Source organism: Cydia strobilella, chromosome 5 (genome assembly GCF_947568885.1).
Source record: "Cydia strobilella chromosome 5, ilCydStro3.1, whole genome shotgun sequence".
Classification (NCBI taxonomy): Eukaryota; Metazoa; Arthropoda; class Insecta; order Lepidoptera; family Tortricidae; genus Cydia; species Cydia strobilella.
This window is the reverse complement of record NC_086045.1, coordinates 18,062,454-18,079,834: the sequence shown is the minus strand read 5'-3', so window position 1 is coordinate 18,079,834 and position 17,381 is coordinate 18,062,454. Positions and strand designations below refer to the sequence as shown.

Below are 17,381 nucleotides of genomic sequence, written 5' to 3'. Positions count from 1 at the left end.
TGGTGGATTTAAATATAATGTCCGTGTTACAACAACGCTACGAATTACTTTTACGAAAAAATTAAAAATTAACTATGCCATCCAGTTTCTTTAAATGTACTTAGCCATACCACGAAGTTAACGGAGTTGAAATATCCGGCCAAGTGCGAGTCGGACTCGCGCACGAAGGGTTCCGTACCATTACGGAAAAGAACAGCAAAAAAATCACGTTTGTTGTATGGGAGCCCCATTTAAATATTTATATTATTCTGTTTTTAGTATTTGTTGTTATAGCGGCAACAGAAATACATCATCTGTGAAAATTTCAACTGTTTAGCTATCACGGTTCATGAGATACAGCCTGGTGACAGGCAGACAGACGGACGGACAGACGGACAGCGGAGTCTTAGTAATAGGGTCCCGTTTTTACCCTTTGGGTACGGAACCCTAAAAAAAACACCTTGAAGAATTTACTAAGAATTAAACTAATATTATAGATAAACTTATGTCGTGGGCGCTGCGGAACGATAGCCCTCAACTGGTTATATCTTCACGCGTCCAATGAACTACAGGTACTCTTATTCAGCACTATTATCATAGGAGTTTGACAGGTGCAATTTCATTTGACGTTTAAATAGTGCGAGGACAAGTAAAACTTGCTTTACAAGCCTATGTCGATAACATGTATCACAACACCTATTCTAATATATTATTATCGTACTTACAAGAAAATTTACTGATTTATTATTCGATGTAATTTTAGAAATTGTCAGATTGACCCGAGTCAATATCAGATGTCGAATATATATGTAATTGCGATAAAAAGCAATGTAAAAACTAACGCATTGAAATTCAATGCGTTAGCTTTTACAATGGAATTAATAATATTTACTTGAAGGACAGGACCCCCGAACAATGGTACCTGCAGCTTGTCCTCGATGGCGGTGGCGCCCAGCAGGCGCAGGTTGGTCTCGATGAGGTTAGCTGCCTCCTCGATCTTCTCCTCGCGGTTCTGGATGGCCACGCTCGCCTTGTGGTACGTGTTCGCCCATTCCTGTAACAGTTTCATAACAGGTGAACGAGTACCGTTTATTACTTATTATTCAAAGAGATCCAAAGAAAGAGAAAGAGAGAGAGAGAGAGAGAGAGAGAGAGAGAGAGAGAGAGAGAGAGAGATTTTTCTGATGTAAGTCAAATTAGACCAGTTAGAAAAAAAAGACCCATCCATCATATAACGTGTACCAGTTATGAGGTACAGGGTTTTTAAAAATAGACATAATGTTTCTGATTGTGGAGAAATTCCGAAAATGGACTCTAATATGATGGTACTTTGGGTAATTTTCGGAATCACCCAACATTCTGAAGTACCCGGAACCATCAAATAAATGCTATACCCGAATACTGTTTTTTCTTTCAGCGGCGGTAGCACGGTCGCATTTTTATCGCTAGTCACCACCACTGTCACGTTCAGGCGATAAAAATAAAACCGTGCTACGCCCGCAGAACGGCAGTGAAACAGATATGTTAGATATATTTTTAAGACCACTCTTTATTTCGAAACCCCACTCGATATTGTTAGTAGAATTTGCCTTATTCGCCATTTAGGTTTTATGTAATTCGCTCCACCTTGCCCATTCACTTGGGATCAGCGCAGGCAGTCAGGGCAGTCAGTGATGTATTTTTGTTACATAACTCTCTGTGGCCCGACAGCTCATTTACATACTTTTATATCATCACCCAGTCAGTCCATCATTTTGTGTCGATGGTAAAGTACATCGGTGGGAGAGGTGTAAGCTTCGAGGTGAACACGGTCTGCTTGGGCCGCGCGAGTAGACCACGGTACACACAATACTCATACACGTCACACGGTACACGGTACCTCGTACACAGCTGGAGATATGTCGGCCACGACGAACACGAGGGTCCGCAGCCCCTCGACCGCGAAGGCCTCGAGGTGGGCCAACGTGGCGGCGCCGAACACGGCCTGCTCGGGCCGCGTGAGTAGACCACGGTACACACAATACTCATACACGTCACACGGTACACGGTACCTCGTACACAGCTGGAGATATGTCGGCCACGGCGAACACGAGGGTCCGCAGCCCCTCGACCGCGAAGGCCTCGAGGTGGGCCAACGTGGCGGCGCCGAACACGGCCTGCTCGGGCCGCGCGAGTAGACCACGGTACACACAATACCTCATACACGTCACACGGTACACGGTACCTCGTACACAGCTGGAGATATGTCGGCCACGGCGAACACGAGGGTCCGCAGCCCCTCGACCGCGAAGGCCTCGAGGTGGGCCAACGTGGCGGCGCCGAACACGGCCTGCTCGGGCCGCGCGAGTAGACCACGGTACACACAATACCTCATACACGTCACACGGTACACGGTACCTCGTACACAGCTAGAGATATGTCGGCCACGGCGAACACGAGGGTCCGCAGCCCCTCGACCGCGAAGGCCTCGAGGTGGGCCAACGTGGCGGCGCCGAACACGGCCTGCTCGGGCCGCGCGAGTAGACCACGGTACACACAATACCTCATACACGTCACACGGTACACGGTACCTCGTACACAGCTGGAGATATGTCGGCCACGGCGAACACGAGGGTCCGCAGCCCCTCGACCGCGAAGGCCTCGAGGTGGGCCAACGTGGCGGCGCCGAACACGGCCTGCTCGGGCCGCGCGAGTAGACCACGGTACACACAATACCTCATACACGTCACACGGTACACGGTACCTCGTACACAGCTGGAGATATGTCGGCCACGGCGAACACGAGGGTCCGCAGCCCCTCGACCGCGAAGGCCTCGAGGTGGGCCAACGTGGCGGCGCCGAACACGGCCTGCTCGGGCCGCGCGAGTAGACCACGGTACACACAATACCTCATACACGTCACACGGTACACGGTACCTCGTACACAGCTGGAGATATGTCGGCCACGGCGAACACGAGGGTCCGCAGCCCCTCGACCGCGAAGGCCTCGAGGTGGGCCAACGTGGCGGCGCCGAACACGGCCTGCTCGGGCCGCGCGAGTAGACCACGGTACACACAATACCTCATACACGTCACACGGTACACGGTACCTCGTACACAGCTGGAGATATGTCGGCCACGGCGAACACGAGGGTCCGCAGCCCCTCGACCGCGAAGGCCTCGAGGTGGGCCAACGTGGCGGCGCCGAACACGGCCTGCTCGGGCCGCGCGAGTAGACCACGGTACACACAATACCTCATACACGTCACACGGTACACGGTACCTCGTACACAGCTGGAGATATGTCGGCCACGGCGAACACGAGGGTCCGCAGCCCCTCGACCGCGAAGGCCTCGAGGTGGGCCAACGTGGCGGCGCCGAACACGGCCTGCTCGGGCCGCGCGAGTAGACCACGGTACACACAATACCTCATACACGTCACACGGTACACGGTACCTCGTACACAGCTGGAGATATGTCGGCCACGGCGAACACGAGGGTCCGCAGCCCCTCGACCGCGAAGGCCTCGAGGTGGGCCAACGTGGCGGCGCCGAACACGGCCTGCTCGGGCCGCGCGAGTAGACCACAGTACACACAATACCTCATACACGTCACACGGTACACGGTACCTCGTACACAGCTGGAGATATGTCGGCCACGGCGAACACGAGGGTCCGCAGCCCCTCGACCGCGAAGGCCTCGAGGTGGGCCAACGTGGCGGCGCCGAACACGGCCTGCTCGGGCCGCGCGAGTAGACCACGGTACACACAATACCTCATACACGTCACACGGTACACGGTACCTCGTACACAGCTGGAGATATGTCGGCCACGGCGAACACGAGGGTCCGCAGCCCCTCGACCGCGAAGGCCTCGAGGTGGGCCAACGTGGCGGCGCCGAACACGGCCTGCTCGGGCCGCGCGAGTAGACCACGGTACACACAATACCTCATACACGTCACACGGTACACGGTACCTCGTACACAGCTGGAGATATGTCGGCCACGGCGAACACGAGGGTCCGCAGCCCCTCGACCGCGAAGGCCTCGAGGTGGGCCAACGTGGCGGCGCCGAACACGGCCTGCTCGGGCCGCGCGAGTAGACCACGGTACACACAATACCTCATACACGTCACACGGTACACGGTACCTCGTACACAGCTGGAGATATGTCGGCCACGGCGAACACGAGGGTCCGCAGCCCCTCGACCGCGAAGGCCTCGAGGTGGGCCAACGTGGCGGCGCCGAACACGGCCTGCTCGGGCCGCGCGAGTAGACCACGGTACACACAATACCTCATACACGTCACACGGTACACGGTACCTCGTACACAGCTGGAGATATGTCGGCCACGGCGAACACGAGGGTCCGCAGCCCCTCGACCGCGAAGGCCTCGAGGTGGGCCAACGTGGCGGCGCCGAACACGGCCTGCTCGGGCCGCGCGAGTAGACCACGGTACACACAATACCTCATACACGTCACACGGTACACGGTACCTCGTACACAGCTGGAGATATGTCGGCCACGGCGAACACGAGGGTCCGCAGCCCCTCGACCGCGAAGGCCTCGAGGTGGGCCAACGTGGCGGCGCCGAACACGGCCTGCTCGGGGCCGCGCGCTAAACGTGTGTAGATCACGGAGTCCGCTCCCTTGCAGTATAGCTTTATTTCGCCTGCAAACATTACATAACATGATGATGATGGTATTTCGGGGCTGTGGTGTAGGGTAATCGGTAGTTGAAGATTTTGACATTCGTAAGTGTATTGTATTATGCCTAAATTATACTAATGTCCCGCAAACCCGCTGTCTAAACAGCAATGCATAAATCGTCTGCAATAGACGCAAAGGCCGGTGATGATACTAATGTGTAGCTCTTGCAAACCGGAGCATGCCATAGAAAACACTAATTATACAAGAGTTCAGTTCCGTAGGATGATGTGCATGAGTGTGTAACCTGCGAGCGTTACACGATGAGATGTGCGTAGATGACACCAGCGCCAGCGGCGGTAGCACGGTCGCATTTTTATCGCCTGTCACCATGCCTGTCACGTTCTATCAAGTATCTAAGTGTGAAAGTGACGGGCTCACTATGCCCATGCCATCACTTTCAGGCAATAAACATGGAACAACCATGCTGCGCCCGCTGGAACGTTAGCGACTCGAGTATGTGTCTGTGAGTTACCTGTTGGCGCACGATGAGCGACATTCGTTTCCCCTCTGACGCTCGATGACGTTGAGCACGTTGAACGTGAGTGACCAGAGTGTGTGAGTTACCCGTGTAAACACTGTGAACCTGTGGGCGTTCGCACGATGAGTGACATGCGCTTCCTCGGGGACGTGAACTCGATGACCTTGACCACCTGGAATATGAGTGACCCGTACGTGTGAGTGACCCGTGTATGTGTGAGTTACCTGTGGGCATGCGCACGACGAGCGACATGCGCTTCCTCGCGGACGTGAACTCGATGAACTTGACCACCTGGAATATGAGTTACCCATACGTGTGAGTGACCCGTGTATGTGTGAGTTACCTGTGGGCATGCGCACGATGAGCGACATGCGCTTCCTCGCGGATGTGAAGTCGATGACGTTGAGCACCTGGAACGTGAGTGACTCGCCGCCCACATCGATGGTGACTGTCTTCGGTGTTCGCGTCGTGAACACGTAGCCGTACATCGCCGCGCCCAGCACTAGCGCGCGTTCATCTGTCAACAACACAATTATTAAAATAACTCGCGTATGACGGAGCTGGTGGGATGTTTCCAGACATCATGTATTTACCTGGCGAGGGGGCATGGTAGTTGACCTTGCCGTCATCTTGCTCGGGTATGACGGTGTGGCAGATGGCCAGCATGGTGAGGAACTCCTGTATGACGGGGCTGGTGGGATGGTTCCAGACATCATGTATGGTACATTACCTGGCGAGGCAGCGTTGTAGTTGACCTTTCCGTCATATTGCTCGGGTATGACAACTAGAGAATATGCTATGCACACTAGAAAAAGAAAGCAATAAAGTAGGCCTACAAATGAACAGAAGCAAAACGAAGGTAATGACTAACAGCCCAAACATTCCCATCAATGTCAATGGAAACACTATTGAGTATGTAAAGAAATACATATACCTGGGCAAGCAAATTTCCTTTTCACGGACTAATAACGAGGAAGAGGTAGATAGAAGGAAGAATATTACATGGCGAAAGTTCTGGTCATTCAAAGAAATTCTGAAAGGAAAATATAGTATGAAGATAAAAAGGATAGTAATGGACACATGCCTTTTGCCCAGTTTACTATATGGATGCCAAACGTGGACTTATACTAACAAAATCAAACAAAAAATAAATACTACACAACGAGCTATGGAAAGAAGCATACTGAGAATTAACAAAATGCATAAAATTAGAAACGAAACTATAAGAAGCAAAACAAACGTAAAGGATGCGCTCACACAAGCTCTAAAGCTCAAGTGGCAATGGGCAGGACACATCTCAAGGTGTATAGATAACAGATGGACAACATTAACAACAAAATGGAAAGGACCATTACCAGCGAAGAGGAAAACTGGAAGACCTGTCAAACGGTGGACCGATGACATAGTAGAGGTTGCCGGGAAAGACTGGATGTACAATGCCAAACATAGATATTTATGGAAGAAATGGGAGGAGGCCTTTACCCAAACGGGATCCATACCCCAAGAAAGAAGAAAAAATAACAGAAACAACAACAGCATAAAAACATATTTTAACCAAATTTAAAAAAAAAAAAAAAAAAAAAAAAACTAAATAATGGAAAAGAGTATGGAAACAAAGAGGCTATAATAATAATAATAATAATAATAATGACGGTGTGGCAGATGGCCAGCATGGTGAGGAACTCCTGTATGACGGGGCTGGTGGGATGGTTCCAGACATCATGTATGGTACATTACCTGGCGAGGCAGCGTTGTAGTTGACCTTGCCGTCATCTTGCTCGGGTATGATGGTGTGGCAGATGGCCAGCATGGTGAGGAACTCCTGTATGACGGAGCTGGTGGGATGGTTCCAGACATCATGTATGTTACATTACCTGGCGAGGCAGCGTTGTAGTTGACCTTGCCGTCATCTTGCTCGGGTATGATGGTGTGGCAGATGGCCAGCATGGTGAGGAACTCCCGTATTACGGGGCTAGTGGGATGGTTCCAGACATCATGTACGGTACGTTACCTGGCGAGGCGGCGTGGTAGTTGACCTTGCCGTCATCTTGCTCGGGTATGACGGTGTGGCAGATGGCCAGCATGGTGAGGAACTCCCGTATGACGGGACTTGTGGGGTGGTTCCGTAACAGGTTCTGGTATAGCTGCGTTTGCTCCAGCGGCTCGTTGGGGCCTGGACGGTTGTACATTATCTGTGGACAAATAAAGCACATCAATTTTGAAGGGCACCTAATATAATGACCACCAAAAATACTTTGGTACCCTAAATAAAGAAATCTCTTTCACAAAAAAAAATACTAAACACCAAAAAAATAAGGTCTAAAATAACAAAACTACCACCTGCTTAAATCACGACTGCACTTCAAATTGTATTCAAACACCAAAAATCATGAATGATCACCAAATATAATGAATGACCACCAAATCTTGAAGAGCAAATTAATGCGATATTTTTACCTAAATAAACCGCTATGATTACCAAAAAATGTATACATATTACCAAATAAAGTAAAATGATGCAAACATTGCTAAATTACTACAAGAAAAGTGGGTTAGGTTAGAACTGCGACCCTTACAGAAACGAAGTGCTACTAAAAAGTGGGTTAGGTTAGGTTAGAACTGCTACCCTTAGAGAAACGACGTGCTACAAGAAAAGTGGGTTAGGTTAGGTTAGAATTGCGACCCTTACAGAAACGAAATGCTACTAGAAAAAGGTGACGAAGTGGATTAATTAATTTAATGAAATAACGAGATGATTTTGCACATTTTTATTAAAATGTGGTTAAAATTTTGGTGGTATTTATTATTTTTGGGTTTACAATTATTAATTAGGAGTCATTTTCTTTAATAGAATAACAAAATTAAAAAAAATTGGTTACAATTTCACATTAAAATGGAGTTCTAATTTTGGTAATCATTAAGTATTTTTGGGTTTACAATGATTAGTTTGGAGTGCTTTAATAGGATAACAAGATTAAAAATTTGGTTATAATTTCACATTAAAATGGAGTTCTAAGTTTGGTGATGATTTACTATTTTTGGATTAATAATGATTATTTTGGTGTTATTTGTTTTAAAAGGATAAAAAAATGGTACAAAATTGGTAATCATTTCTCATTAAATAGGAGTTCTTATTTTGGTGATCATTCATTATTTTTGGTGGTAAAAACGATTTTTTTGGTGTTAAATTTTACTAAATCTGGTGATCTGTTAAATACATGCCATTTTGAAGCACTTGATTTGGAAGTTTGTTAAAGTTAGTAAGACTAATAAGTATGTGGTTCTCTGGTAGACGACAGCTTAATAGCTTAATAGTTTAGGAGTAAAGTCACTTGTGGAACTCCATGATATAGGCGGTGAGGGTGCCTGTCTTATCGCTGTATATGTACTTGACTATGCTGAGCTCCTTGTTGAGGTTGGTCACTCACCTCAGCGATGGAACACTTGTGGAACTCCATGATGTTGGCGGTGAGGGTGCCGGTCTTGTTGCTAAAGATGTACTTGACCATGCCGAGCTCCTCGTTGAGGTTGGTCACTCACCTCAGCGATGGAACACTTGTGGAACTCCATGATGTTGGCGGTGAGGGTGCCGGTCTTGTTGCTAAAGATGTACTCGACCATGCCGAGCTCCTCGTTGAGGTCGGTCACTCACCTCAGCGATGGAACACTTGTGGAACTCCATGATGTTGGCGGTGAGGGTGCCGGTCTTATCACTGAAGATGTACTTGACCATGCCGAGTTCCTCGTTGAGGTTGGAGGTGCGCGCCTGCGCTGGTGTGTCAGTGGGTGCGTGGTACATCTCGCTGTCCAACGCTATGAACTTCGCCTGGACAATACATAGATTTTTTATCATCAAAATCAATCATTGTTTAAAGTCAATGGATTTCATATCTATCCAGAATAAAAGGTTCTTAGAGACCATGCAACCTAGGACACTAGAAAAGCCACAAGTATAGCAATGTTTGATCGTTTGTGTAAGCAATAAAATATAAAGCATTTTTATGCCAAAGGTTGTTTAACAAAGAATTACCATGGTTTTAAGAAGTCTAAAAGGTTTTATTTTTCCAGTGTATACAAATAATGACTTTATTGAAATTTATTTACTATTTAGTAAAATAATACTTACTTGGAAAAACCTAACTATTTCAGCAGTGACTTGTAATGATATGGGTATAAGATTGTTGTACAATATTAAAAATGTCAAAAAGTTAAAACCGAAGTTTAGGTTCACCGCGTCTGAAACAAAAAAAAAAATTACAAACTTTAATTGTGTACCTACTTATAAAATGCTCGTAAATTTAAATAAATGTGCTGGAAATGTTTCTAAGTATAAAAGCTAATTGTAGATGGCCCTTTTCCAGATTCCAAATACTCGAAGAAGAAAAGTAGAAACATGGACTTACCCTTGAGCGATATGTACCAGTCCTTGTTCCCGCGGCGGTGCAGCCAGAGCTCGTTGAAGGCCGCGCTCACCACGGACAGCACCAGCAGCAGGATGAACAACATCAGGATCTGTGTGTTCGTCTGCTTGTCTATCGATGATCGCTTCAAGGGTGCTGTTGAAAACATCGCGAATAAGGGTCAATATCTCAGTGTTTTGTGTTCCGTGTATTTCTTTGGGCATGTTATTGAATAAGTTTTTCTACATGTTGATGACATTTTTGGTTTTCTGCTAGAGGGCCTTGACTACTACCATCAAATCAAAAAAGTATAGCCATTAGCCGAACATATGTCTTCATATATTATATATTAGTAGGTAGACAGTTTCGAACATGGAGTATAGCCTCCTTACGACCTGCATCCTACACATAGTACAACAAATCTTTTAAACCCAGTCGTCCGGACGATAACATAACTTTTTTATGGCAGCAGTTCGTAGCAGTTACGACCAGCCCCGGCCCTCGAGTTCGACTACTGGCTGTCGCTCAGGATGGTGTAATATGGCCTAACCTACTTTTCTAGAATGGTGGAGGGTCTGTACTAATATGTTTGTTGAATCACACTAACCTTTGGTGGAGTTCTTCATGAGCTTGGTCTCGTGGCCCGTGTACACCACGACGCCGTACAGCCACGCCGTGTTCCGCTGCATGGAGCCGCGCAGCATCATCTGCTCCAGCCCCAGCGGAATCGTCCTGGGGTAACATCAACAGAGGTTCCTCTTGGACTTGATTTTTAGTTAAAATCGCCCTACTATATGAACATCACAAGATCAATCTTTATTACAACAAGACCAGACGTTGCAATGGGGCAAAGTCAGTTAGATACCTTTCTCCTTAAATAATGATCGCTCCCAGTTTTGTTTGTCTTTGATACCGTAACATATTAACGTCTGTAACTTCAGAGGTCGGACACGCGCGTTGCAGATCTTTGAAAACCTGTTGCTTATTTTTGAAGAACCCCCTATTGTTGTTTCTCGAGATAGTCTCCGCGGGTGGAAATCCCCCTGAAACCGAACATTTAGGTACCAGGTCGTGGGGATGAACGCTATGCCGACGGCGGCGGCGATCGAAAGCGGAAAATCGGGATTTAAAATAAGGCAATAAGGTAAGAAAAATGTTGTCAGAATCCCAAACAAACACTGAAATTCGTGGTTTCTCAAGTCGCATCACCCACTTGGAATTGGCCTCCTTAAGTAGCCCGTTGAACTCGTAGAGATGCCTGTTGGGGGGCTCGCACTGTATGGTGGCCGCGAACGTGGCCAGCGCGTCGGCGTCCTCGAGCCGGACCGTCTCCGGCGACGCCTGCCGGATCTTCAGGTTGGTCTCGCCGTCCAGGTTCGATGTCTCGATGAACGCGATCCCTTGAGGTTCGCTGCGGAGCACACACAATAAATCCTATAGCGTATTCATAAAAGCTTATAAATCAATCAATCAATTTATAAATAATCCCATGATAGATGTAAGGGTGCAGACAGTGTCGCTGGCCGGTTGTGGTTCGCTGCGAAACAAATCCAAAACAATAGGTAGTATTTTAACGGTAATGTCTGTCCGCCGCAGACGGATACCTTCATCTCGTTAGCTTTATTGGGAAATCGGCGGGTAAGTATCCTATTTGAGTTGAGAGACAGTGAGTTTCTCCATTTTTTCTTTTATTTCGAGAATTAAAACCCAGGTATTTCATTTGCGATTAATCGATATAACCATATAGTTATAGTCGATTAAAATCAACAGTATATACAAAGGTCGTCCGAGACATTGCCAAGGTCACACTAGCATCCAGCGAATTTGGCGGTTGAAGCAATCCTCACCTGGTGGCCAGCAGCACCAGGTCAGCGGGGTAGAACTGGTTGTTGAGCACTTTGACGATGTCTCCGACGAGCAGCTCGGACCAGCGTAGCGACATCCAGCGACCTTGGCGAAGCACATCGCAGCGCCGGTTGTTCGTTTCGTCATCGGCACGGTGTCGTTTCTAGAAAATACCACACGACGTTAGAAAAAGATTTTGCGAAAACTCAATCTGAGCGACACAAGCTCATATTATAATTATAATATCTGGAACACCGAGCAAAGCTCGGAAAACATACAAAAACTCAAAAATCCGCGTTTTCCCAGAAATAGTCGGTAGATGATTTTTCGCCCCCGAAAACCCCCATATAGCAAATTTCATCGAAATCGTTAGAGCCGTTTCCGAGATCCCCGAAATATATGAATATATATAGATAGATATACAAGAATTACACGTTTAAAGGTATATAATTATATTAGAACGGGTTACGGGCAACACTTACAAAGTCCTCAATGATCTCTTTCACGGCGGATACAAAGAGGAGTGAGGGTCGTCTAGCGGTCCATCGGGGACACGTCGGGGATCCGATTAGACACAACACTTACAAAGTCCTCGAGGATCTCCTTGACGGCGGACACGAATAGAATGAAGAAGAGCGGTGTTAACGTCGTCCACCGGCCAGTGGGAGACACGTCGGGGATCTGCTGCAGCAGCGCTATCAGCAGGAAGAAGCAGTTGGAGTAGCGCCGGAACTGCTCGAACAGGAACAGCGGCAAAAACGACGCCACGCTGGAATAGAAATTACATTGTAAGTGGAATTTTACACGTGAAAATGTACATACAAGAACTTAAGAAACTTCACACTTGGCGCAATCTTAAGCCAGTATTCGAAACCTATAATTTTTCTGTGAGTTCTTCAAAATCACTTGTTTCTTTCTGACTGTCAAAAATTACATAGTGACATTTACATTCCTTATCCCTATTTTTTTTTATTCATTTGTCCCTTATGGAGATTGAAAGATTTGAAGATTGAAAGAGCGCTAAAAACTTTTGTTGATAAAAGGGGATTAGCTTTATCCATCAATTTCAATCATTACTTTTTATGAAAAGCTATCTATTGAATTCTATAAGACCATTTTATAATATTTATTTTGTACATATTTATATTGGAAGCCATCATTTATTTATTTCATCTATAGCACCAAATTTTTCATAGATAGGGCACATTGTTTATCTTCTAGGCAAATTGGTCTATACTGGCACCTGTCTTCTTCCTCGCGTTTTCCCGGCATTTTGCCACGGCTCATGGGAGCCTGGGGTCCGCTTGGCAACTAATCCCAAGATTTGGCGTAGGCACTAGTTTTTACGAAAGCGACTGCCATCTGACCTTCCAACCCAGAGGGGAAACTAGGCCTTGTTGGGATTAGTCCGGTTTCCTCACGATGTTTTCCTTCACCGAAAAGCGACTGGTAATATCAAACGATATTTCGTACATAAGTTCCGAAAAACTCATTGGTACGAGCCAGGGTTTGAACCTGCGACCTTCGAATTGCAAGTCGCACGCTCTTACCGCTAGGCCACCAGCGCTTCAATATACTGGCACCTATTCTCATAAAAATACGAAATAATAATAAGAGGGTTAGGAGTTGTTTAAACTAATCTCGATTATACCTATATGCTGAATCGTATAAATAAATTAATCGTTATTGGAAACGCGGTCTAACATAAAAAAAAATAAGTTGGGGTAGTCCCTTAGTCGTTAATTTATTGGTGTTACTACCTTATACTTGAACTAAATGTAGTTCCAAAGTTTACAGTAGCATTACCTTACCTATTTATTATGTATTATTTAGTTCTTAGTGAGAGCGTTTTAGGAGGTAGGTAGGTGCACATCTTTTGAACTGTATAACTTATCATTTACTATTATTGTACTTACTTCTGTTGTTTCTCCAATAAAGAATATAAAATAAAAATAAAGTTTTAACCAAGTGTTTCGACATTTTGTTGATATTTTTGGTCTGGTAGAGTTCCCTGACTACTACCATCAGACATCAGAAGTGTCATCAAAATTGTCTCTAAATATAAATGATTTATTTACATAATTAAATATACAGAGGTACTATAAAACAAATAAGTACTAAACTAAATATAAATGATTTATTTACATAATTAAATATACAGAGGTACTATAAAACAAATAAGTACTAAACTAAATATAAATGATTTATTTACATAATTAAATATAGAGAGGTACTACAAAACAAATAAGTACTAAACTAAATATAAATGATATTTCTGTATATTAAAAATGAGTCCAACGAAATTAGGCCTTCATAACGTTCAGTTCAGATCAGTTTATTTATTGGTAAAAAATATTTTACAGGTCCCGCGCACACGCGCAATGCCCGTGATATTGACCCAAAACTTCTTAAAATTGTTATCCAATAGTCTAGTCCATTGACCCATTTCCACGTCTCATAGCGACACCCGATATGGCGCCGCGCCAAGTGCCTGGCCCTCGCGTAAACAACTTATTCCAGGGACGATATACGAATAGGCATTGTTTACTATTAAAAAAACGCTATATTTTACAGCTGGCTCATTGTACTTCTTGATACGTGGTCTCTTCGGATTCCGAGACGTTTTATATTATCCTTGTACAAAGCATGAGTATTAGGTATTATGATGCCAGTAGGAAAAAAAAGTGCCCCATCCTTTGGTCGGCCCTACTTGTCTGCCTTTTCCACTGTTCCCGGTTTTGGGCTACGGTTTTGTCTACTCCTATCTCTTTCAGGTCCAACTGGACCGTCGTCGACCATGGTGGCGGGCGCCTTCCGGCGCCTAGCGCTGTCGTGAGTATGCTCAAGGCAACTCGCACCATATGGTCTTCAGGGCGGCGGAGTACATGTCCATACCATCGTAGGTGACGTTATTTAAATTTAACCTAATAATAATGGGCGCGATTTTAGAACTTCCTCTGGTGTGGATATTTGTCGAGCAGTGTGACACCCGCTGACTATTTTTGTAAATCCACTATTGTTACAGTCTATTAGGCACATAGATGGATGTAAGCTAATACATAGAAAGAGAAAGTCAAAAATAGGGCCATTTTTTTTTTAGTAGAATCAATAGCACTAATGATTCTCAGTAGGAATAATTAAACATTACCTGAAGCATTTTATACAGATTTATTGTTATACAGTTTGATTTTTATTTACAGTTTATTTACTGATATTTAATGCGTTACCAATTACGCATATCAATCAAAAGATCTATGTACACCAAAAATAGAATGGTTTAACTGTGGAACTTTGTAGCACGTTGTCACTTAAAAGATTGAAAGCTCCGGCTGGGTAAATATCTGTCGAAGTTTTCTCAGTGTGTATCCACCGTATGTGTTGGTGTTGTAAATTAAAAAGCTAGGGAATGTAAATTAAAAGAATTTTCGCGTAGCATGGTATCTGTTAGCTGCTGTCGCTGAATCAAACAATCCACATATGTATGGCTATATCCATGTATATGGCTAATTACATGACCACAGTTACATCAAACAACTATCAAATGCCCCATGAAATGCGTAAGTCAACAATTGACCGTGTTTGACTGGGTCGTTAGTGTCGTTAGGTCGTTACTTAAAGGTTATGTGGGGCAGCGGCCTATCGCAAGGACGGCGAGGGTTACCTGGGGTCAGAATTATTCCAAACTCAACTTAAGGTTTTCTGACCGAGCGAGCAAAGCGCAAGCAAAGCGTCTTCGTTTGAGCTTGGACAAAAAAGCTTTCGCGTATCTGTCCAGATTAATTTACTTACTTTTTTGTAGAATCAGTTTTAGATTTTTGTTTAAATAGCACATGCATTTATCTATTCAGTTTTAAGCTATGCAGAGAGAGACTCGAGAAGTCGAGAGGACTACAGCTCACAGAAATACATGCCAATGACTAACTAATAAATAGACAATAATGTGTAGCGTAAGCGTATTAACATAGGATGAAAACCATATCATATTATTAAAACAGAATCATCCTTATTGGATTGTCGTGAACTTTCACGTTAATATCAGGTAACCCTCGACTTCGGTTTTCAGACATCTCTGCCAATATGCTAATGCATCGCTTTTTGTTGACACTTTCAATGCCTTTAGAAACGACGCGATGAGACGCTCGCTACATATTTACATATGTACGTGCGGCTTTCGCTTGCGACTTCGTTGAAACAGTTGTCTACCAATACTTTTAGGATTTGTGTTTGCGCCTGGGGGTACCTTGTGTGGCTCCTCATCGATGCCAGTGTGGTACAAATGTAACGCGTTTTGGTCTCCACGTGCTATCCCGTTCCAAGAACGTGGGCCGTCTTACACGTCACGCGAGCCTGAACGAGATTCTCCGCCGAGCTCTCGTCACGGCTGGGGCGCCGGCGGTTCTGGAGCCGTCTGGTTTAGCCCGCGATGACGCGAAAAGACCGGACGCCATGACCCACGTTCCCTGGAAGATTGGACAGCCTTTAGTTTGGGATACCACATGCCTGGATACCTTTGCGCCGTCCCATCTTCCAGGAACGTCAAACAGAGCTGGTGCTGCCGCCAACGCGGCTAAACACTTCAAGCGGCGCAAATATGCAGCCATTGATTCTGGCTGTATGTTTGAGCCGTTTGGGGTGGAAACCCTTGGGCCGTGGGGACCTGGAGTCCACAGCATTTTCAGAGAGCTGGCGAAGCACCGCGTGGAGGCGACGGGTGACAGGAGGGCTGGCTCTTACCTCGCGCAACGCATTGGTAAGAGCTGGGGGCAATGCCAATTGCCAATGCATTGCCGTCCAGCCTTCTTGGCACCTTGCCACAAGGCACCGAACTGAAGCCAGTTTTTTATTTATTTATAACTTTAGTTGTAGTTTTAGTTTTAATCTTTCTCCTTTTTAGGGTTCCGTACCCACAGGGTAAAAACGGGACGGGGTCCGTCCGTCTGTCCGTCTGTAACCAGGCTGTATCTCATGAACCGTGACGTGACCATGAAGTTAGACAGTCAAAGTTTTCACAGATGAATTATTTCTGTTGCCGCTATAACAACAAATACTAAAAACAGAATAAAATAAATATTTAAGGGGGCCCATACAACAAACGTGATTTTTTTGCTGTTTTTTGCGTAATGGTACGGAACCCTTCGTGCGCGAGTCAGACTCGCACTTGGCCACTTTTAATTTTTAATTTAAGGCTTTATTTATTGTTGTTATACTAACTTGTTATTGAAATGAGCAACTTCTACAGTAATTATGCAAATCAAATAAAATGCCCACGCTAATACGGTCTCCGATTCGAGATCGAGAATATTTTCATCTTACTGCGAATTTCATAATGTAAATGGACCAAGGTAGCTGAAACTGTATCTGAAAGTCAGAGGGACGCAAATTAATTTATCTGGCACGCGATTTTAATGCTTATTGCCAAGTCAAATTAAGAAAAAAATCGCTTGGATTTGATTCACCTTGATAGTTAGTCCGCTACGTAAATTTCTGGATGCTCCCATTGTACGCTTTTGACAAATGACATTATGCACTTGGCAGTGGCAGGGCAGATTAGATAGGTGTGCTACGGCGACGGTATTGTGTTCAGTTACAGTTGATGCGGCGTGAGTTGGACAAGTTAGATTATAACATTGAGTAGGCAGAAATAGATGCCATATTATTATACTAAATAAAAATTTGCCGCAATAGCTGAAGACGTCGCCGCTGATTCGAATCCGGCCTCCGCCACTTTTAGTTTACAAATTCATATATAGTAGTGTGACTACTTAAAAACGTAAATAACAATATTTTTATTAGTTCCCAAAAAGATGTATAGTGTAGGTAGTTTTAATAGGCTAGATTGGAGCAAGGACTTTCAGCCCATAAGATTTTATGGGCAGGTTGATGTTATCAGTACTTTTGAAATAACAACATTTAGAACTCTTTGTTGTGTTTGTCAACCAACGAAAGGCAACTCCTGTATATTGTTCATCGAAGTGTGGTAGCGTAAAATAAA

The 17,381-nt window shown here is 45.3% G+C and overlaps 1 protein-coding gene across 1 annotated transcript in view; it reads right to left on the bottom strand.

Moving 5' to 3' along the window:
• The window catches only part of LOC134741560 (probable phospholipid-transporting ATPase IA), a 73,985-nt gene that overhangs the window by 29,765 nt on the left and 26,839 nt on the right, over positions 1–17,381 (bottom strand). The window contains exons 3-13 of the mRNA XM_063674386.1: positions 11,975–12,158; positions 11,392–11,552; positions 10,758–10,955; positions 10,152–10,276; positions 9,548–9,700; positions 9,271–9,380; positions 8,797–8,970; positions 7,156–7,336; positions 5,488–5,661; positions 4,453–4,628; positions 902–1,033 (exon numbers count right to left, since the gene is read on the bottom strand). Coding sequence (XP_063530456.1) covers positions 902–1,033; positions 4,453–4,628; positions 5,488–5,661; positions 7,156–7,336; positions 8,797–8,970; positions 9,271–9,380; positions 9,548–9,700; positions 10,152–10,276; positions 10,758–10,955; positions 11,392–11,552; positions 11,975–12,158 — 1,768 coding nt within the window. The remainder of the gene's footprint in view (positions 1–901; positions 1,034–4,452; positions 4,629–5,487; positions 5,662–7,155; positions 7,337–8,796; positions 8,971–9,270; positions 9,381–9,547; positions 9,701–10,151; positions 10,277–10,757; positions 10,956–11,391; positions 11,553–11,974; positions 12,159–17,381) is intronic.